The sequence below is a fragment of the Typopeltis vanoorti genome, chromosome 10, assembly GCF_054136105.1.
Source record: "Typopeltis vanoorti isolate ZY-2024b chromosome 10, IOZ_Tvanoo_1.0, whole genome shotgun sequence".
Classification (NCBI taxonomy): domain Eukaryota; kingdom Metazoa; phylum Arthropoda; class Arachnida; order Uropygi; family Thelyphonidae; genus Typopeltis; species Typopeltis vanoorti.
Window position 1 is genome coordinate 70,638,474 of NC_143558.1, and position 24,889 is coordinate 70,663,362.

A 24,889-nucleotide genomic window follows, 5' to 3' on the forward strand; every position below is an offset into this window, starting at 1 on the left:
GCAAGGGGATATTCAGTTGTTTGTTGCAGATGATGTGAAGCTGGGAAGGGTTATAAGTAATAGTGCAGTTGTGGCAGCCCTGCAAGAGGATTTCAATAAACTATACAGAATGGAGGTGTCAGTTTAATGCACAAAATGTAAAGTCTTGAAGTTTGGAAACCATCGATGGGAGGATGCATACTCGATTGGAAGAGCTATACTGGAGGAAGTAGGGGGAGACAAGAGATCTGGGGATGATGATTGATAGAAAACTGAAATTCAAGGAGCATATTGCAAAGGTGGTGAAGATAACCCAGAGGATTGCTGCAATACTGAGAAGGATGCTGACCTGTAGAGATAAAAGAGTTATCATTCCGTTGTATAAGACCCTGATCAGACCACACTTAGACTATTGTTCTCAAATTTGGTCCGCTAGATTTCAACGGGATAAATTAACTGTGTCAAGGGTACAGAGGTGGATAACAAAGATCGTTTCAGGACCGTACGAAGTCAGTTATGAGGATCGACTGAGGGAATGGACTGCAGAGTATGGTGGTTAGAAAAAGGAGAGGTGATATAATTGAGACTGTTAAACTGTTGAGAGGCAGTTTCAGGGTAGACATTGGGGAGTTCTTTTGCTTGGTCGAACAGCAGGAAGAAGTGATGACAAGGGGGCCATCCCTGGAAGTTATGAAAGGAGGCTGTGAGCAAGAGGGTGAGGAGTGATTTCTTTGCATGGAGGGTGGTTGAGCCGTGGAATGCATTGCCTCAGAGAGTGGTTAGAGCAAGAACAGTCAATGGGTTCAAGGAGTGATATGATAAACTTTGTATTTCCTAAAAACAACCTCCTATGATGAGTCTTTTGACTGAATGGAGGCCTGGATAATAAAATGATAATAATTCCATATAAATTTATTCAGTTGAATTCCTACCATACCAGCTTTGTCAATTCTGTTGTCTATTTTCATATTTAATTTACCATCTTCACTAAAAATCATGCCTAAGTAGTTCAAAGGCTTTATTTGTTCTATAGGTTCTCCATTCACAATGCAGTAGATACTTTGTTAATGCTGACCTTCATACCATATCTATTACAACAGTTATTCATTTTAGCCAGGGAATCTTGCAGACTTGTAGCAGATTTATTCAGAAGTATAACATCATCTGCATAAAGCAAAGAGCTGAGATTAACATATCCAATTTTGATATCAGGTTTAATACCACTTTCCTTCATAATGTGATCCATACAGATAATGAATAACAGAGGGGATAATGTACATCATTGTCTGACACCAGGTTTAACATTAAACCAACTTCTTGTACTTCTACATATTCTAAGTACAGACTTACAACTCAAATAAAGACTAAGTATTGCCGATATAAAGCCCTATTGACACCATATAACTGTAGCGTTTTGAATAACTTTACTCTTGGCACCTTGTCATATGCCTTTTCCTGATCTACAAAACTTAAATTCAGATCTTTGTTATATTCCCATTATTTCTCAACTGTTTGTCGTAAAGTGAAAATCTGATCCTGACAGCCCCTATTTGGTCTGAATCCAGCTTATTCTTCACCAAGCTTCTCTTCCACAATCCTTCTCAAGTATGCTTGCATACATCTTACCAGGAATACTCAGTAATGAGAGCTCTACTGCAATCATCTGGAATTCATCCCTCTGTCCAGGCCTTCTGAACTATGCAGTGCAGTCACTGTAAGACTTTTATATCTCCATACCTGAGCATTTCTGGTCGAATATCGTCTGCTCCTTGCTGCCTTTCCACATTTCAAGCTTTTGATGGCTTTTTCTACTTCAAGTATGGATATGTATTCCAGATTGCATGCCTGATCAGTGATTTTTACCATTGTGCTGTCATCACTGCTTGTTTCATTTAGCAATTTTTCGAAGTAATTACTCCATACTTCAAGGATATCTTTTTCTCCTATTTTCATGTGACCTTTATCATTTCTAATTCCTTTTACAGCATTCTTTCCTCCTTTTCTGAGCTTCTTCAACAACCTCAAGAATATCTTGTTACCTTCTTGATATTAATTTTCTATGTTCTTACCAAAGTCCTCCCATGACTTTTGTTTAGCTTTCTTACATTTGTCTCTGTATTCTCTAAGAACACAAGCCGAATTATATTTATTTGCCAGGAACTTTTAATATGCTTTTTTCTTTTCTTTCACTGCCTCTTTAACTTCCTGTGTCCACCATGGAGTTCTGATTTTTCTATCTTTACAGACAACCTCATCACATGCTCTGGCTGAATCAATCAGTGTTTTCTTCAGGACTTGCCACTGAATCTCCAAGGTTTGGTTCCTATTCTCAAACTCTTTCATTTTTTCTTCAATCATGTTTGTGTATTTTAGTCTACAGTTGACATCTGAGATCTGCTCAACTTTTATTCGCTTTAAAATTTTCTTACATGTTGACCACTAACAATTTCAAATCCTGTGTACACTCTGCTGTCCTGCACCAGGGAGAAAACATCAGTATTAACAATAACATAGTCAATGAGACTTTTTCTATTCCTTGTCTCTTCTCTCCAAGTATATTTATGCACATTTTTATATTGGAACGTTGTGTTAGTAATAACCAGTCCCTGTTCTGAGCAGAAATTCAACAGGTATTAGCCATTATTATTCACTTTGCTCTTTTCTCCAAATTTTCCCAATATATTTTTGTATGTCTCACAATCATTTCCTGCTCTACTATTTAGATCTCCAACCAGGACCTATTTTTACTTTTCATTGTTTCAGTCGTTTTCTCTAAAGCTTCAAAAAATTCCTCCATTTTCTATCTTAGTAGAACATTCTATGGGACCATAGGCACAAATAAGTCTCATTGTCCAGTTCCCCATTCTCATATTTGCACACATCACTCTACTTGAGACTGCCTGCCATTCAAGCAGATTAGCCTTGTATTTAGTGTTGAATACTATGGCTACTCCTTCTTTTCCTTGATTGGCATTGCCTGAATATAACATTTTGTTATATTCATATAACATTCATTGCTCAAAAAGATCCCAATTTTTGCCTTTTTTTGTTTCAGTTACCTCTATTATGTAGATCTGGTACTTATCCAATTCCTCCTCTAGCACCATTTCTTTGCCATTCAAGCTTCTTATGTTGATAGTACCGATCTTGAAGTCTGGTGATGTTGAGTTGGGGTGGGTTTTAGGATTTGTTCCACTAACTGATTTTTGCTGTTTGCCCTGGTTCCCTGGCAAAAACAAAGGGGGCTTTGTTTAATTGGGCGACACTCCAGCCGGCATGAAATTCTGTCATGTTGTACCATCATTTTTGATTTTGGCTTAAGCCAATAAGAATACAATTTGGTCGGCTAAATCCCAAATGCATTTAAATTGTTTCAAGTACTTATTGTTGTGTATAAACTATAATATGCTGCTTTGTGCTCTGAAGATGCTGATTTCAAATTCAGCAACATATAAATGAGTTAATAAATATCTACTTTTATAAAACAGTTCATTTGGTGTTGTTAATACAGTTAAAATAAGTTATGAATAACATTCAACACCTAAACTTGTCTGTTAGTTTAATGCAGTCATTAGCTTTATTCAAGCTGAACTATCTTCTATTCTCAAACTCAAAACTCTGGATTATCCTTTCTGATATTTCGGATAAATATGCTCATAAAAAATTTCAAAAAAGGAAAGAAGTAGGAGAGAAGAAAAGAAAACAAAAGATAAACACATAAAAAAATATGACAACCTACATAGATCTGTTTCCCAGTAGCAGCCTCAACCTCTTCAAATAGTCATCAATCTTTTCTTAAAAAAGACTCAACTAAACCACCCATGAGCATCCATAGCCTCAGCCACAACTTTATAGAAGTGGCTTGTCAAGTTCTGACATTAGACCTCATGTTACATTCAGAATGCAGCATCTGCAGCCTCAGTGAAGATTCACTGTTTAAAAGAAATCTTCCATACAGCTAACTCTACACTCTCTAAAAACTATGCAAAGAAAAAATAAAATAATTACTAGAGTCAATATGGGCAATGCTACTGTGGTCTTTTTATACAAATGAACCTATCAGAAGAATGTGCTGATCAAGATACAGCATCTTCTTTCATTTACAATCTTCTAAATTATGACCCTATTCAGTAATGCACTCAGGATTTAATCTTGGGAACCTGAGTTGAGTAGATGATTTGGGAATACACACTATGCATTGCATACGACCTATGATTGAACATCTGCAAGGATTGCTAATTCATAAGTAGTATAGAAATAGAAGACATGACACAACATAAATAAAAAAATGAATTTTAATCAGGAAAAGATTTTTGGAAAATTTTCTAGTGTTTTTTCCCCTTTTTCTTTTCTTTCTTTTTTTTTTTTTTTGAGGGAGAGGGCCCTTTTCCCTGGCGTGTGGTGTGCATCCCTTGGTATGCCACTGACCCTACTAATTTCCAAAAGAAAACATTCAAAATGCTTTAAAATGTCACCTCTTGGACCCTGAATTAGTTAAAAAAAAAAAAAAACTTAAACCTTTTAGTCCCTACCAGGATATACAGTTCATCTGAAATTCATAATACCAATGACCCTCTCCATTCTGTAGTAGATGAGTCTGATCCCTCCCCATACAAGAATCCTATATAAAAAATTCTGAAATAAATAATGACTAATTATTGATTTATTACTTATATGAGACTGATATAGGTTCAGCCAATAACCCTATTGTGTCTACTTTAAAGCTTAGACTAAAAAACATATCTAAAAACAATCATACTGAAAAACTTCACTTGACAGCTATGAATATACCTGACAACATAACGATGTTTAACTCAGAAATTAGTAAAAAATTAGATCACGTAGGATACAAAACAGAAGACAATATACTTAGCAACACAGAGGAAACTAAGAAAAAGAAATAGAAGTGCAATATATGAGACAAGAGATTATTTCAAATATTAAATACAATAAGAAAAAACTCTGGATGACAGAATCAATATTATAACTTATGAAAGATGAAAAAAGAAAAATACACAACAGCATAAAATACCCAGTAAAATGCAGGAAGGCTAAAGACAAATGGCTAAATGAAATATGTAAAGAAATAGAGAAACTAGACAACAAGCACAGTGGTAAAGAAATGCATAAGTCAATCCAAGCTCTGACAAATAAAAAGAAAAATCTCAACTATAATCTTTGTATAAAAAATCAATATGAAAAAATACAACTAGAAACACAAGATATCATAAAAAGATGGAAAGAATATGGAAAAGAACTGTTTGACACTGATCGCACAGATGCACCAGATATACAAAATATGGATGATGAACCAATTATGTATGAAGAAATAGAATTTAGTTTAATTCTTTATCCAAGTGTAAGCAAACAAAGTTTGCACCTGAAGTATCTTCAGGACTGAGGCAACTCGTGGTAAAGGTGGATCAAGCAATCATCACTGCTTGTCTTAGTATTTCCCATAATGCAAAGCACATCTCCTTGCAGACATGTGCTATGCATTAAGGGAAGGGCCACTACCCAGACCGGTTTCGACCTTTATTGAATGTTCAAGTACAGGTCAAATTCCAAAAACTCAGCACTGTTTCCCTCAGTAACAGGCTCACCCTGCCACTGAGAAGAACTCTCAGCGTTGGCTCTACCTCATGGCAGGCTAACCCCACCACCAAACAGAGCCAATCATTTGCTCATATGTTATCTGAGGGGTAACAGCAACAGCCGTGAGTCTATGAAGTGCCCTGTTCTTGCCATCAAGTCTACTATGGACAGACAGGAAGAACTGTGGACATCCGCCTCAGTGAACACAAAAATATATCCGACACTTTCGCTATGGCAAGTTGGGTCTGGCAGTTGGGACCATGCTTTGGATATCCCTGTACCCAGGATCAATTGGAAAGAAACAAAACTAATGCACAGAAGCTTCTACAAGTCAGAGAGGTTGTTCCTGGAATCAACAGAAGCCTTAAAACATACCCCAAACTTTAACAAGTATGGCTGTATAAATCTACCAAAGATTTGGGAGACAGTCATCCTAAGACCAAATTAATATTTATTACTTTTATTTTATTTTATTTTTTCAAATTTTCTAAGACTATCATTTGGACTACTATTTCAAAACTTTAAACTTTTTTTTTTTTTTTTGAACCTAGATGGCGCCATATTAGGACTTCAGTCTTGTGTTGCACGCTGCAATTACTTATACTAGCCCCACTGTTACACCGGATTGTGGTTGTCTTGCATTTGTAACAAACTTTGTGTTGTGTGCTCGGAAGATGTTGGATATAATACCAGCGAAATATTAGCTTTTAAGTTAATAAATAGTTATTTTCTTAACCATCTGTGTTCATATCATACTGTGAAATCTATTACAACATAGACTAATAAGTTTAACAAGTCATGTTACAAAATTACTGAGAATAATCATAGAAAGAATAAAAAGTACTTTGTCAATAGAAATAGAAAACACTCAATCAGGTTTTCAAAAAGACAAAGGTGCAAGAGAAGGAATTTTCAATTTGAAAACATTATGTGAAAGAAGCCTCAACAACCAGAAAAGCATATAACTATTTTATTGATGACATCCAAGCATTTGATTCAATAGATCACAAGAAATTAATACATATCCTAGAGAATAATGGGTTAAAAGGAAAAGATCTACATAAAATTACAAATATATATTGGAATCAAATGGCCTCAATAAAATACAAAAAATGCATATTCTGACAGCTTTGAAATCAAAAGAGAAGTAAGATAAGGATGTGTCTTATCATTCTTATCATGGGGGGGTGCAAATCTAGCTTGCCTCGTAGTGCACCCTGGATAATGCTAAATGAGCTAGAGCGATCATGGCAGCCAGTCTATCCACGGATCTCCTGGCTATTAACTACATGCAGCAATCAGAAGTGAACGGTTCTTATAAGATCCATTTGAAAAAAACAACTGACTAGAAATCTTGGACCTCAAGTCCAAATTTGTCATCCTAACATCAAAGGAATCAGCAAGTCAAAATGCGAATACCTTTCAAAATTCCTTCTCAACCAAAATATAGACATTGTACTTCTCCAGGAAACACATGCTGCCACCTGTACAGAAGAGGGTGAATATATGGCTACCAGCTCATAAGAGCAATCTACCATCATGTGTATGGTGTAGCAATATATGTCCGTAACAACACTGAGCAAATCGAACTCATTACTGCATCAAGTGATGACAATGTTAGCCTGGTCATGAATGAAGCTAGGCAAACTGATGTTTGCTAATGTCTACAAGCCACCAAACATTTGATGGCCTCAACAAGTCCTTCCCCTTTTGAATCACCCAACAAGATATGCGGAAGATTTCAACATCCACCATGAGTTATGGAAGTACGCCCAGAATGATGAATGTGGTATAGCCCTCACTGACTGGGCTGAGGCCTTCAATATCCACTTGATCTTTGATACTAAAGAATGTGACACCTTCAATTCAGCAGTATGGAGAAGAGACTATAATCCTGATCTCTGTTTCTTTACCTCTAATAATATAAATGAACATCTACTTACTCAAAGAAGAGTTCTTAGTGACTTCCCTCACAGCCAATACCGACTGGTCCTCCTTGATGTAAGCATAAAATTACCTCTTGTCTGATCAATTCCCCACCTGAGATGGAATTTTCAAATAGCAAATTGGGAAAAATATGCCACTTACCTTGACAAGTGTGTTCGCTTCATATTTCCTGTACCCAATAACTACAACCGATTTGTAGGAGCTGTCATCTTTATAGCTAAAAAACATATCCCTAGGGCTATAGAAAGGAGTATATCCCTGGATGGAACAAACTGAGTGAACAACTTTATGAGAAATTTCTGGAGACTGGTGATTTGGAAATCGCAAATGATCTCTTTCATGAATTGGATGTAAGACAACAATGCTGGACTGAAACAATTGAGAGACTGGAGCTTAGTCACTCCAGTAGGAAGGCTTGGAGTGTGTTACGGAAGCTAGGGGGCACTACAATGGTGACCACTAAAAAGACAGATGTTACACCAAACCAAACTGCTAATCATATTATTAAAATCTCGAGATGCCAACGAGACAGAAATCATACCATCAAAGTTAAAAGAGAAGCCAGAGAATTAAAGGGAAAACTACAAGATGAATCAGAACATGAGAGGCCTTTCAGTGACGAGGAAATCAACAATACACTAGCTGATACAAATACTGGAAAGGCCCTGGGTTTCGAAGTTCACCTGGAATTTCTTATTCATGCTGGCAAAAACACCAAAAAAATGGCTTGCTTGTTTCTTCTCTGAAATAATGAACATTGGCATGTTACCAAAAGAATTTAAGAAAGCTAGATATAATAGCTCTTTCCAAACCTAGAAAATCAACTGATGACACCCACAAAACTATCGCCCAATTGCATTACTAAGTTGTGTATATAAGCTACTAGAAAGACCACATAACCACATATTGTATAACCACACATTCCGAATGAACAGGCAGGCTTTAGGCCTAATTGTAGTTGCTGTGGCCAGGTTCTAGCACTGATACATAGAAACAGGCTTTCAACAAAATCTAAAAACTTTTGCAGTTTTTCTTGATCTAACTGCTGCATACAGCACTGTCTGAAGAGAGGGCATGATGTACAAATTAATGAAAATACTACTGTGTCAAAAAAAAACAATACAACTTGTCAATAATATGCTCAGCAATAGATATTTCCGTGTTCTCCTTGAAGAAAATATTAGTAACCAAAAAAAAAAAAAAAACTTAACAACGGCCTACCACAAAGCTCAGTATTGGCCCCCTCTCTTATTTAACTTATATATAGATGATATGCCAGATACAGTATCTAGAAAATTCTGCTATGTGAATCACATAGCACTAGATACCAGAAATAGAGAACTAAGACAGATGGAGGAAACCCTCACATATGAACTTGCCTCCATGCATATTTACTTTAAGAAATGGAGACTACAACCAAGCAAAAGTAAAACTGAAGTGCCAACTTTCCATCTCAATAATAAATTGGCACAAGATGAGTTGAACATCCCATTTGGAAATTCAGTCCTATTGTTGCTGTTCCATCGAGTCATTTTCAACTCCTGGTGATTCTATGAACATGCATTCTCCATTCAGATCTGTCCCTGGCCATATCTTTCAGAATTTCCAGGTGCATTCCAGTTGCTTCTTTAACTCCATCCACCCATCTAATTCTTGGTCTTCCTCTTCTCCTACTTCCATCAACTTTAGCAAGCATAATCATCTTCTCCAGACTGTCATTTGCTTGCATAATATGTCCAAAGTATGACAATTTTTGCTTGATGATCATAGCTTTGAGGAAGCAATCTGGCTTTATTCTGTCTATCTCTGATTTATTGGTTTGCTTTGCAGTCCATGGTATTCTTATTCCTATTGTTCGACTAAAGCCAGACTGCTTCGACGGAGCAATCTGGCTTTATTCTGTTTATCACTGATTTATTGATTTGCTTTGCAGTCCATAGTATTTTTAGTAAGCATCTCCAAACCCATAATTCAAATGCATCTATCTTCCTTCTTTCACTCTTTCTCAGGGCCCAACTTTCACGTCCATACAGTACCACAGGGAATACAGCTGTTTTCACGATTCTGATTTTTGTTGCGAGGCTAATATCTTTAAAGATTTCACTTAAATTTGTCATTGCTTTCTTTCCAAGTAATAATCTTCTTCATTTTGTAAAATGAGGTTCTATTTGTATTTTCTGTAATATCTTTTGTCTATTATATACCTATTATTTGCACTATTGAAAATTCTGTGTCTATTGTGCCTTTGAGGTTCTATCTTATAATTCGTAATACTTATTACTTAATCTTTACTTTCTCTGTATACTCTACTTTATTTCTCTATACTCTTATCTTACTTTACTCTTTACACTTTACTTCTATATTTAATTTTCTATTTTTTTCTATACTTCAATTTACTTCTTCTATTTCTCTATTCTTCATTAACCTTATTTAATCCCTCTTTTAACTTCATCTAATCCTTTCATGTACTCTATTAACTTTTGTATCCTTGCTCTACCTTCAGTATTCTTTACCTATACCGGAGATCACAAGAAATTATTTTTGAGATGACTGAGACACCAGCGGTCTCCTTGTGGTATAAGAAATATCAATACTTCCAGTAAAGTTCGCTTTCTATCTTAAGGCCCTTCTTAATAATATTTTACAGTTGTGGCTAACACTTAACTTCAATTCGTAGCTATTTGCAAACTCCCCACTCATAGAATCGCGTTTAGTTGGAAACAGTGTATTGCGTAAAAGATCAGGCGGACTCTTTGTAAATAAAACAAACATCTTTATTTATACTGAAACAATCATACAATTTACACATTAATGAATTACTACTTCTTAATCCACTCTAAGTTTAACACTTTACAGGAAAACTTCTTTTAGAACATTTATGTAAGCATGTAACATAATACAAATCATTAAACAATTAAAGAGAAAACTATTAGCCCATTTACAATTTAGGAATTATCATGCCTTGTTAACTATAACTATAAATTCCAGGTTTCACTTTATATAAACTTCTACTTATGCAAACTATTTCCACACTATATACAGGGTGTTCGGGATAAATTTGACATATTTATAATTAATTATATTTTTCCGTAAGTTACATGTATTAACACACACTTCTCTTCATTTAAAAGTTTGGACCCTTCTTCATTCATATACAAGATGTCAGAAAGGATGGATAGCTGGAACCCACCTGAATCATGGAAGAGAATAACTTGTATCATGATGATTCGTGCCCGCCATCAAAATAAGGATATCACGACTGCTGCCCAATGCTCCCTGAATACAGTAAAAACAATCAGGCATGAACTAGAGACTTGCAATGGTGACTACGAGGATGTAGCAAGAAGAAAGATCCCTAGCAGACGATCTGATTGCGTTCGTACAGCAGAATTCCTCACAAATCTGCAGGAACAGGTGTTGAAGAACCCTGGCATTGGAATTCGGGCTTTGTTCGTGGAGTTGCTAACTGTAGTCAAGCCCTGGATAACAAGGGTAGCCAATGGTAGGCCGTATGTATGGCAGCAGGATTCGGCCCCTTGCCACACCTCTGGGAAAAGTCAAAAATGGTTGTCTGAAAATTTCTACGACTTCACCAGTCCAAATGTTTGGCCTCCAAACTCCCCAGACCTTAACCCCATGGATTATTTTGTATGGGGCGCAGTTGAAAAAGACACCAATCGCACTTCCAGTAATACAAAAGCCCAGTTAATGGATAAAATTAAAACAGTTTTTGCGGCCCTTCCCAGGGAGACTGTAGCATCAGCTTGTTCGAGGTTCCGAAGCAGAATTGAAGCTGTGATCGATGCTAATGGTGGTTATTTTGAGTAAATCTTGTTGATAGTATTGTAATTAACTCTGCCTGTAATGTTTTTTTGTCAATTCATTAAATTTAATAGATACAAAGAAGATTTTCTTTTTCCTTACGAAACTGTCAAATTTATCCCGAACACCCTGTATAGTAACTCTACAAACTTATCTGTCCTTCTAAAACAGTCTCTCATAACATAGATAAACTTACACTGAAAATAAACTCACATGACTTCCTTTTCTCTATAGTGCACTTGTTCACATTTCCTTTACAGATTCCCTGGCTTCTTTTCTGTATCAGGTTTTGGGCTTTCACTTGGAGATTTCATAAACACTGACATTTCATCAACGAATGGCTGGCAAAACGTGGAGCACAATTTTCCCAGCATTATTGACTCGGGCGAAGGTCTGACGATCGAGGTCTCATGCAGGTTGTTCCATTGGCAATGCATTAGGTCTAACTCCGCTGCTCCCACGGTATTTAATCGTCTCCTGGGGCTGTCTGTCTCAGCATCATCATCTGAATGGGACGAAAGTTGTGGATCAATGATACTCTCTCCTCTTTTCTTCCTTTTTCTTCTCCTGGTGTTGATCTCAATCTCTTTTTCCATGATGCCTTATATTCGGTTTTCTGGGACTCTGGACAAAGGTTTACAACCCCTGAACTTTCCCGTGCAAACTCTTGATCTTCTTTTAAACTCAGACTTCTAGTTCTCCATGAAGTGCACATTTAATCTCCTTAACGGAACGACATAGCCACATTAGATGTATGCCGCCCCTTTGAACACTGACCTTGAAGGTAGTATCAGGCTGACAGGTTCCTTCTACATTTTATACTAAATACTAACACCAATATATTTCCAATTTCAAAGGCATTGCCCTTGAACTTCTATTTACACAATTTAACATGCTAATTCCTCTGGGTTTTAATACATGGGCTTTTGGTATTATTTACATACAATATTACAAGTTTACTTTTTGTAAATTTTGGATGTGACCCCTGTAAAAGTCGGTGCAATAAAAAATGGAAAAATTTACGTTGCATCGAATTTTACAAGGGTATGCTGGAAACTAAATGGGCTGAATGTGTGCCATCCAAATTCTTGGGATTTTTATGCCACCATTATTGTTAAGATTGGGGTGGTTAATTAAAATTTCACAGGCATCTTTAATTAACCACCCCAACTTAACAATAATGGTGGCATAAAAATTCCATTTCTCTTCATAACAGGTTTTTGTATGATGCAATGAGCAAGTACTTTTCCAATCAATTTGGTGTCGAGTGTTAAGAGCGTGATCCAAGAGGCCTGCTTCACCAAAATTGTTAAATTTGATGTGTTGTTTGTGCTTTTTATTTTTATTTTTTTATTTTTTTTATGGATAGGGATTTGTACGTCAAGTTTCTCCAAAATAAGGTAAATTACAGATGCAATAAACTCCAGGATGTGGCAATGGGGGAGAGGATCCTTAGAGGAGTTGAATATGTTTTTTAATTTTAAAGGTGGTTTATTGCATCTATTGCACCTATAATATTGGAGAAACTGAATGTACAATCCCTAAAAAAAGAGCACAAATGACACATTAACAATTTAACAATTCTGGTGAAACAGGCCTCTCAGATCATGAGAGGTATGAACAGAAATTTAGAAATGAGCAGAAATTTAAAGAAGCTTGTAAAATTTTGATTAACTACCCCAATCTTAACAATAATGGCAGCATAAAAATCTCAAGTATTTGGATGGTACACATTCAGCCCACTTTCCACCATACCCTGATTTTAGATCTTTAAAGTCAGGGTATGCTGTAATCTATATATACACTTATATAGTAATAATTTTTTTTTAATTTATTTTTTATTAATTTTTTCCTTTTTGTAAACATGTTGCTCTCCAGCTTAAGAGGGTGGTCTCAAAAATGTTCTCAGCCTCAACTATAGATGGCAACACTATCAGCAAGATTTTTTTTTCTAAGTTGGTACATCTATCATAAGCATCCATGTGAAATTGCAGGTCATTCTATCAAGTAGTTTGTTTTATACAGCTGTCTGAAACAAAAGTGTTGTCTGTATCCCTCGAAGTGGATAAAATTGAGTATCGTGAGTTATAAAATTCTTTGTAAAAGATGATTTAAAGGCAAAAGAAATTCATTTGAAGATCATAATAGTTTATGGGCACTCTTCTCCTTCGTTTTCGACAATTAAGAAATGGGCTGCTGAGTTTAAACGTGGCTGTACCAGCCTTGAAGATGATCCCCCATGAAGGATGTCCAAAAAGTGTAACAACACCAGAAATCATTGATCGAGTGCACGATATGGTATTGAATGACCGGCGAGTCAAAGTGTGTGAAATTGCTGAGACTATAGGCATTTCAAAAGAACGTGTAGGATATATTTTGCATGAAGAATTGCAAATGAAAAAGCTTTGCGTAAGATGGGTGGTGCTGCGCTTGCTCACAGCAGATCAAAAATGCACTCGCATGAAAATCTCTGAAGAGTGCTTGGAGCATTTTAACAAGAATAAAACTGATTTTGTGTATCAATTTATTACTATGGATAAGACTTGGATTCACTATTACACACCAGAATCTAAACAGCAGTCAAAGCAGTGGACAGAAGCTGGTTGTTCCGCGCCAAACAAAACAAAGTCAGTTCCATCAGCAGGAAAGGTCATGGCATCGGTGTTTTGAGATGATAAAGGCATTTTGTTTATTAATTATCTTGAAAGGTAAAAGAATAACCGGGGAATATTATTTCAATCTTTTAACCAGACTAGATGAAAAAATTTGTGAGAAAAGACCCGGTTTGCAGAAAAAAAAATCATTTTCATCGAGACAACGCACCTGCCCACAAAGGTGTTTTGGCAATGAGAAAATGAAGGGATCTGCACTATGAATTGTTGGAACATCCACCCTATTCCCCAGATTTGGCTCCTTCTGACTTCTATCTCTTCCCAAAACTAAAACTCTTCCTTGCTGGTTAGCATTTTTCTTTGAATCAAGAAGTGATTGCAGCTGTAGAGGAGTATTTTGCAGATCTTACTGAGAACCACTACAGGGATGGGATAATGGTGCTGGAGCATCGCTCGAATAAATGTATTAGTCTTAAGGGAGATCACGTTGAAAAATAAAAATAATTTTGAAATTATAAATTTGTTTTTTCATTGTTAGGTGGAGAACTTTTCAGACCACCCTCGTAATTTAATTTTGTAACCTAATGGATAATAATAGGATTCTAGCTTTGACGAAGTAAGGTTTTTTTTTTTTTTTTTCATCAGACGTCAGGCAATTAGTTGTAATAGTTAGTCAGTAACTTTACCATGGCAGGTAAACTGTAGTGGAAGTGCAGCTTGTTTCTTTGTATATATGTGCATACTCCAGGTGATGACCTTAATGTGAAGGTCGAAACGTCGAGTGTTTATTTTAGTTTATATTAAACTAAAGCTTTACTCTAACACAGTAGTTGTTTCCATAATTTGCATAATGTATCCTGATCACCTTGTAAGCATGAAGGAGAGGATTCTCATAATCCATGGAGATGGTACTCACAAGCGTTGCAATCATTACAGTGGGTTAAAGATTCGTGTTTCTCTTTTGATCGATCAGCTCGCTTTTTTGAAGAGATACAGAGACAGCAACCTTATTCCTAACTGCATCAAGCTAAAAAAGAAATTTACTTCGGCTAAAGCACTTCCTATCTATGCACGTACAGAGAAAGCTATACTTAGAGAACAAATTCAAACAGCTCGAAAAATCTAGCAATGACCCAAAATCAAGTTTTAAATTTACAATCTGAACTCTCTAGTTATATGAATCCTGATATTTTGAAAGTGCTTGAAAGAATAACTGATAATTCAGCTAAACACATTCTGGAAAGTAATAAATTTCATGCTTTAAAACAACAGCGAAATTTTCAATGTCAACATACAAATCTAATCAATCAGGATATCTTTTCCCTGACAAACAACTCCAACAGTGAACAACAAACAAGTGAGACAAGGAGTGACCAATCACATGCAAGCAATAATCATGTGATCAACCTATCTAGCCACACCTTAAATAATGGTCAACTTTCACTACTTGATAAAGGCTTAAACTTTGTAATGGCACCTAGAACTGCTAATAAACTGGATGCTATATACCACATAGAAAGAAGCATTAATATAGCTGATAAAATTCATTTAGAAACCAGCTATGCTTTGAATACAAAGAAAACCATATGTAGCAATCTTACAAAAACAGAACTAGCAGCAATCAAGTCATTAAAAGCTAATCAAGATATAATTATAACAAAATGGGACAAAGGTAATGCAATGGTCATCCTTGACAGATCAACTTACCTCCATCAGATGAACCAACTAGTCTCCGTTAACAGCACCTATCAGCTTGTGAACTTTATCCAATGAACAGGATAAAAAAAAAAAAAAAAAAAAAAAAAAACTATGAAATTACTTAAGTCTGTCACTTCTTGGCTGTCAGACACTGTTATTATTATTATTATTATTATTATTATTATTACCACGGGCTACTCCAGGAGTCCTTAGACTCATCGAGGGAAGCCCTAAACATCATGTTCACACAGCTGTTCAACATTCTCACAGTATCTATCATACCTTGCCTTGAACTCGCTCACTGTCATAGCACCCACAACAGACTCTGGCAGCTTATTCCACTCATTTACCACTCTAAAAGTAAAGAACCCAGCTCTAACACCCCTGCTAACCACGCTCTTGCCCAGCTTCCATGGGTGTCCCCTAGTTCTCCCACCACCAGTCCTGATCTCAAAGATATCATCTGAATTAATCCTATAGAATCCTTTTAGCAATTTGAATGTCTCAATCATATCTCCCCTTTTTCGCCTATCAACTAGTTTCTGCAACCCACAAATCTTCAACCTGTTCTCATATGGTGCATTCCATAGACCTGCTATCATCTTAGTCACTCGCCTCTGGATCCTCTCAACCTCCTCCCCATCAAGAAGGAACCGAGGTGACCAAATCTGGACACAGTAGTCGAGATGAGGTCTTATCAGGGCTCGGTACAGAGGTACAATAACTTGTTTTTCTCTGCTCGTCAAGGTATTTTTCAACAACCAAGTGAGTTGATGAGCTGATTTAGCTACTTTCGCAATGTGCCCCCTAAACTTCATCTCCCTATCCACCAACACTCCCAAGTCCCTGGCCTCATCAATCTCTTGGAGTACAGTTCCACCAATGTGGTATACTGCTGCTAATCTTTTCACTCCGAAATGCATAACCTTACATTTTGTCACATTAAATTGACATCCATTCTCCTTAGCCCAGAACTCCAATCTATCTAAGTCATCCTGCAAGACTTTGACATCTTCTGCATTCACTATCGTCCTCCCCAACTTTGCATCATCAGCGAACAAATGAACTGTCCCACTTAGACCATTCCCTATATCGTTAATGAACAGATTAAACAGCAGTGGTCCAAGAACAGAACCCTGTGGCACACCACTAGTCACAGGCCGTTTTTTGGACTCTACTCCTGAATAAACTACTCTTTGATATCTCTCCATCAACCACCCAGCTATCCATCTCACCAACCCTATATCCATTCCCATATGTTGTAGTTTACGGATTAGAATTCCATGTGGTATCCTGTCAAACGCCTTTGCCAGGTCCAGCAGTATCACTGTAAACCCATTTCCCTTATCTAGTTCAGCCGTCACCCTGTTATAAAACTTGAGCAAGTTACTGAGGCATGATCTACCCTTCACAAAGCCATGCTGTCCTCTGTACAGTATCTCATTTTCATCAATCCATTCCTGTATTTTTCCCTTGACTACTTTCTCCAAGACCTTGACAACGACTCCTGATATGCTGATCGGTCGGTAATTTGCAACCATAGTCTTGGATCCTCCTTTATGCAGTGGAACTATTTTCCCCTCTTTCCACGCCTTCGGAACTAAGCCAGACCTGAGACTCAGATTAAACAACATGGTCAAGGGCACTGATAATTCATTAGCCGCTTCATGCAAGACCCGTGCCGGTATACCATCCAATCCCACAGATGTATTCACATTAAGGTTCTGGAATAGACTATTCACCTCCACTTCATTCATCACAATTCCCATATAAACTAATGGTTCCTTCATTTTTTCAACGTCACCACCTGGATGATATACTTTTGCAAAGTGCGCGCTCAGTAACTCCACTATATCGACTGGTTCAGTGAACTCTTTACCATCGTCATTCCTTAAAATCATTTTGCCATGTACAGTTTTTTTCTTGCTTGCAGCATATTGAAAGAACTGTTTGGGATTCTCTTTTGCTTGCATAGCTAGTTTCCTTTCATAATCGGCTTTTGCTGTTTTTACCACACTCGTTACCCTTCTAGCCTGTACTTTATACCGTTCGTGTGCCTGCAGGTCACCCCTTTCTTTAAATTCCCTCAATAGTTGTTTCTTTTTTTGCAGTTCAAGCTTAATGGTGTTATTCATCCATTTAACCCCTCCTTGTTTCACTATTCGGACCTTAGGTATACAATCAGCCATAACCTCTTGTAAATGCTCTTTGGTCACTTCCCATGCTCTATCGACGTCCAGCCCTTGCAGTTGTACATGCCATGGCACTGATCCAAGCAATCTCCTAAGCTTGTCATACTTGCCAGCACGGTAATTCCAAATATACCCTGTCTTAATCACAAATTTCACACCTTTAGCCACCTCCCAGGTCAAGACCTTATGATCACTCTCACCAATAGGTGGCAACATGGTCATATTCATTACAGTGAAATTCTCAGATACTATTACCAGGTCAAGCACTCTCACACCCCTAGTATTTTCAATTACATGCTGTTTCAGATAGTTATCCCTTAATAATTGAATAAAATCCATTTCCTTCCTCACATTTGTCCTCTCCTCCTTCCAATCAATGTTACCATAGTTGAAATCCCCCATAATAATTACCCTCCTTCCACTCATTTCATCAATTTGTTTATGCATACCATCTCCACCATCTATTCCATCACCTGGTCTATAGCAGCACCCAACTGTATATTTTATTCTGCCAGTATCAATCTCACACCAAATAGCCTCAAATGAGCTCCTTTCACTATCCTGCAATACTTCAATTCTCCTTGGCTGCAGTTCATCAGCTATCATCAATAACACCCCTCCCCCAATTTTATTCTCTCTGTCCCTCCTAAACATACTATAACCTACACATTCTATCCCACTAACTATATCATCTTCCGTCAGCCATGTTTCACTAATGCCAATAACCTGTGGCCAGGAAGAGCCAATCAAGGCCAAAAATTCTTCCTTCTTGTTCCTAATACTCCTGGCATTAGTATACATGAATTGCAGTGTTCCCTTTGTCCCACCCCTATCTTGATGCGTTATTCTAAATATCCCATTCCCATTTTTTGTCCTTATTGCTGGCTCAGGTACATTATATACATTTTTACACTCAACTGTCTCACTGATGACTGGATATCCACTTCCCCCACTCCTTGGTAGTTCTAGTTTCCCTGGTTCTGCACATCCATTTTCACTTCATTCAGCAACACTTTTTCCAGTCTCTGCACACCAAGTCCATTCAAATGCAGTCCATCCATCTTGTATAAGTCCTTTCGCCCATCAAACTCATTCCACACGTCCACAAATTCCACACCACACCGTCCGCATAACCTGCGCATAATATCATTTGCGATTATGGCCCTCCTTCTAAACTCCTCTCTGTCATACCGCGGTAACAGACTCACCATTCTAACTCTGTCACTCTTTTCTTTCGCTACCTTTAACAATACTTTCAAGTCCTCTCTCATAAAAAATTTATCACCTTTCAATTCATTCGTACCAGCCACAATTGTTATTTCTTTCACCCTCTGTTTTTGCACTCTAATGCTCTCACTTACATCCTTAAATTTCGCACCCGGCAAGTACGATTTAGTTACACTCCCATCTATTACTCCTCTTAATAACGAGTCACCATACAATACTCTCTCCTTCATTTCGGAAACTCGCCCAAGCTGTTTATTTCCGTTAGCCGAATCACTCTGGAAAGAGTTTTGCAGGTGCTCTAATTGCCGCTGCGCATCTTGTATCACTGCGCGCAGCCTAGCGATCTCACTTCCTACAAATAATTCATCATTTTTTTTATCATTCAAACCATTTTCTCTTTCTGTATAATTGCTCTCACTCTTTCTTAGATCACCGCTCACATTGCCATCTTGTACACCGCAATTCCCTATCGAGCCACTATTTTCACTCGCATTCTGGCTTTCTTCAACCATAACTGTCTCACAACCTGACACATACTTCGACTCCTCACTTTGCATACACTTTCTACACATTCTCCCACCACTATCACTTTCAACCCATACTCCAGACTCATTCGGGAATGCATACATTCCACACACATCACACCGGACAAACTCTCTCACACTACAGTTTTTGAACAATGCCGTCGTATTTTTGGACGCCATTATCTTACGTCGCATTGGCGCCATATTCAAATATATGAAACGTATCGTTAAAGACTAAATTAATTTACGGAATTTACACCAAAATCACACAGACACAACAAGCTACCAAATTTAGACAATATTATGTTATGATTTTTAACATTTATTCTAATTTCCATTCAAAATTGTACTTAGCTTTCGGGAGCTCCCTTAAAATACGACCGTTCCCCTGGCACTCTCGTTCTCGAGAATGTTAAAAAACTTACACCCTATTATGCCTGTTCTCCCAGAATATATGGTGTTCCCAAGGTACACAAACATAACGTTCTGCTTCGGCTGATAGTTGAGGGAACAGACAGCTCTAATTATCACCTAGTTATTATCACCACTCTGTTAAAAAACTTACACCCTATTATGCCTGTTCTCCCATAATATATGGTGTTCCCAAGGTACACAAACATAACATTCTGCTTCGGCTGATAGTTGAGGGAACAGACAGCTCTAATTATCACCTAGCCAAGAAATTAGCATCAACACTCAAGGATTTGGTAGGTCATTCCCCCTCCTATATAAAGAACATACAATACTTTATAAACAAAATTAAAAACATAACACTCGGCAAAAATGATTTATCAGTTTGATGTTTCGATCCTTTTCACAAATGTCCCAATCAATGACACAATTCTTCTCCTACAGAACAAATTTCTGCCCGACATTACAGCTCTTTTTGCCCAGGCACTACGTTCCGGTTACTTCGTGTGGCAAAATAAATTTTACCTACAAAAAGAAGGTACAGCCATGGACTCATCTCTACTCCTCCTACCCCAATTGCTAACTGTTAAATGGAAGCTTTTGAGCAATGTGCTCTTGATTCCTTTACTCTAAAACCTACAGTGTGGCTTAGATAGGTTGACAATGTTTTTGTTATCTGGTCACACAGTCACCAAACTTTAAACACATTCCTTAGTCACCTGAACAAACAACATGAGTGCATACAATTTACTATTGAAATTGAAAATCAGAACTCACTCCCTTTCCTGGATACACTAGTCACAGATCTTTCTTCAGGCTGTCTATCCTTCACTATACACTAATATATACACCTTCCACAAAAATTTGGAGTCATTAACACCCCCAAAAACAGAGCTATAACAATTTGCTCTAATGAACAAGCTCTTAAACAAGAATAAAAAATTATTAGCAATACATTGATAAATAATGACTATAGCAAAATTACTATTAATAAAGTTCCTCCTAAAGCTTTTATCAAAAAATAACATGGATTACACTAAAACCATAGCTATCCCATACATTAAAGGGTTATCAGAAAAAAATAATAGAATCCTACACCATTACAATCTTAATGTCACTTTTAAACCATCTTTAAAATTAAAACACATATTCAACTTCTCTAAGGATCTTCTCCCGGCAATGGCACATCCAGAAGTTTATTGCTTCTATTCCACCTGTAACTTACCTAATATTGAGGAAACTGGACGTAAAATCCCTATCCGTAAAAAAGGGCACAAACAACACACTAAATTTAACAATTTTGATGAAGCAGGATTTTCAGATCATGCTCTTAACACCCTACACTAAACTGATTGGAAACGTACTTGGCTCATTACATCATACAATGGTATGAACAGAAATTTAAAGAAGTCTGTGAAATTTTGATTAACCACCCCAATCTTAACAATAATAGCAGCATAAAAATTACAAGAATTTGGATGGCACACATTCAGCCCATTTAGTTTCCAGCATATCCTGACTTCAGGACTTGAAGCAATTTTTCAGCTTTTATTGGCCAATATCCATATAAATTTCAGCTGGCTGTAATTTATATGTATACTTATATAAGTACTATTTTTTTTATTTATTAATTTTTTTTCCTTTTTGTAAATCATGTTGCTCTCCAGTTTAATTTAATTTTGAAACCTAATGGATAATAATAATAATAAGAAGAAGAAGAAGACTCTAGCTTTGATGTAGTAAGGTTTTTTTTTTCACCAGAGGTCAGGCCAGTAATTGTAATGGTTGGTCAGTAACTTTAGCATGCCATATAAATTATATATTTAGTTTAATACTTTATCCAAGTGTAAGCAAACAAAGTTTGCACCTGAAGTATCTTCAGGACTGGGGCAACTCGTGGCAAAGGTGGACTAAGTTCTCATCGCTTTCCTTAGTATCCCATAATGCAAAGCACATCTCCTTGTGGACATGTATAATGCTATGCATTATAGGAAGAGTCACTACCCAGACCGGTTTCGACCTTTATTGAGGTCTCTGCAGTGGGAGCCAGACCCAGAGGTGATAGCTGGGGTTGAAGCAATGCAGAAAACTCATATTTCCATATGCCAGTTGCCAAAAGGTGTCACACCTTATTATTAAATTACTCTGGATTAGAGAAAGATGTTGGAAACTTTTTCCCACTTGGTTAGACTATAAATTATATATTTAGTTTAATCCTTTCCACATGTCAACAAGAAGATGTGCTTTGCATTATGGGATACTAAGGAAAGTGATGAGAAATTAGTCCAACTTTGCCACGAGTTGCCCCATTCCTGAAGACAGGCACAAACTTTGTTTGCTTACACTTGGATCAAGGTAATATAGTCTAATTTATAGTCTAACCAAGTGGGAAAAAACTATCAACATTTAGCATGCCATGTAGATTTGTAGTGAAGCTTGGTTCTTTGTATTTATGTGTATACTCCAGATGATGACCTTAATGTTGAGGTTGAAATGTCGAGTGTTTATTTTGGTTTATATTAAAGTTTTACTCTAACATATTCATTGTTTCCATAATTTGCATAACGTATTCTGATCAATTTATAGAGATTTAAGATATAGATAAAGTTTAAGATTTGAATGGCATGGAAAACGATCAAGGAGTTTCCAGATTATCTGATGCTTAGCACACTTGCAATGCTAATGTTCCATTGATTTATAACCTTTTGTAGGGGAGAAATCATCATAAAAACCTTTTGTACATGAGATTATTATAAACACACACACACACACACACACACACACACACACACACACACATGCACAAAAGCTGTGGTAATTCTAAAATATTAGCAGAGTTTATTCTTAAGCAGTATAATTTTCATCCTACATCAATTTTACATTAAGTAAAGCACAAATAAGAATATGAATGTTATGTTAATATTTAATGCATACACTTCAGTTTTATTCAGTGGCATAAAAGAAGTTTGTTTTCAAACTGATACTTAAAATGTGTCTATTTTATCAAATTCATTTTTACAAGAGATAAATTTAGATAAGCATGCATTTTTTCCAATTCAATTAACATTTTTTGATTTATGAAATATATTTCTCTATATACCTTGGCTAACAATGTTTTTCCACAACCTGGAGGTCCACAAAGTAATATTCCTGCTGGATTAGTAAGACCTAATGATTCATATTTTTCTTTGTGCCTAATAGGTGCCTGAGTTCAACAAAATAATACATTATTAAAAATGGGTTGGTACAAAATAACAAAAATTTCAAAAATTTATTTCATAACAATTTGTTAAGTAAATCTTATTATATCCTATACGAGGGTGGTCTGAAAAGTTCTTGGCCTCGACCATAGACGGCAACACTATCGGGAAGATTTTTTATTTTTTTTCTAAGTTGGTACATCTGTCATAAGCATCCGTGTGAAATTGCAAGTCATTCTATCAAGTAGTTTGTTTTATACAGCTGTCTAAAGCAAAAGTGTTGTCTGTATCCCTTGAAATGGATAAAATTGAGTATCATGCAATTATAAAATTCTTTGTAAAAAAAAGGTTCAACTGCAAAAGAAATTCATTCGAAGTGCATAAAAGTTTATGGGCATTCTTTTTTCTTTTCGACAATTAAGAAATGGGCTGCTGAGTTTAAACATGGCCATACCAGCCTTGAAGATGCTCTACATGAAGGATATCGAAAAAGTGTAACAACGCCAGAAATTATTGATCAAGTGCACGATATGGTATTGGATGACTGGAAAGTCAAAGTGCATGAAATTGCTGAGACTATAGGAATTTCAAAAGAACGTGTAGGATATACTTTGATTGAAGAATTGCAAATGGAAAAGCTTTGCGCAAGATGGGTGCTCACAGCAGATCAAAAACGCACTCACATGAAAATCTCTGAACAGTGCTTAGAGCATTTTAACAAGAATAAAACTGATTTTGTGAGTCCATTTATTACTATGGATGAGACTTGGATTCACTATTACACACCAGAATCCAAACAGCAGTCAAAACAGTGGACAGAAGCCGGTTCTTCAGTGCCAAAGAAGACATAGTCAGTTCCATCAGCAGGAAAGGTCATAGCATTGGTGTTTTGATTTATTATTATTAATTATCTTTAAAGGGAATATTATTCTGATCTTTAAACCAGACTAGACGAAAAAATTCATGAGAAAAGACCTGGTTTGCAGAAGAAAAAAGTCATCTTTAATTTGGACAATGCACCTGCCCACAAAAGTGTTTTGGCAATGGGAAAATTAAGGGATCTGCACTATGAATTGTTGGAACATCCACCCTGTTACCCAGATTTGGCTCCCTCTGACTTCTATCTCTTCCCAAAACTAAAACTCTTCCATGCTGGTCAGTATTTTTCTTTGAATCAAGAAGTGATTGCAGCTGTAGAGGGGTATTTTGCAGATCTTACTGAGAACCACTACAGGGATGGGATAATGGTGCTGGAGCATCGCTGGAATAAATGTATTAGTTTTAAGGGAGATTATGTTGAAAAATAAAAACAATTTTGAAATTATAAATTTGATTTTTGATCATTAATCCAAGAACTTTTCAGACCACCCTCGTATTAATCCCATTCATGTTATTGAATGCGTATGATGTAAGAGCACATCTATTGTAAAAAACTAGTTTTAGGTTCAAGACTGGTTGATGAGCATCCAATGTCTTCCCACATCATTTTATATTTTTATATCAATTACAGTGGTGATTACTCAGTATATCGCCTTCATAGAATTTATTGTATTATCTCATTATTCATTTCTCCCCAACAGCACTTAGTCTTGAGCTCGATTTCTTCTTCTAAGCATGAAACTCACAAATACATTTGATAATATACATGGACTGTAAATACAAATAAGGAATCTACGTTATTT

At 36.6% G+C, this 24,889-nt stretch overlaps 1 protein-coding gene across 3 annotated transcripts in view; it reads right to left on the reverse strand.

Moving 5' to 3' along the window:
* Window positions 1–24,889, reverse strand: part of LOC150102497 (nuclear valosin-containing protein-like) — a 534,631-nt gene that overhangs the window by 172,901 nt on the left and 336,841 nt on the right. For all 3 annotated transcript variants that reach the window (XM_090398755.1, XM_090398754.1, XM_090398756.1), the window contains one exon: window positions 23,108–23,212. In XM_090398755.1, the coding sequence (XP_090254881.1) occupies window positions 23,108–23,212 (105 nt within the window). The remainder of the gene's footprint in view (window positions 1–23,107; window positions 23,213–24,889) is intronic.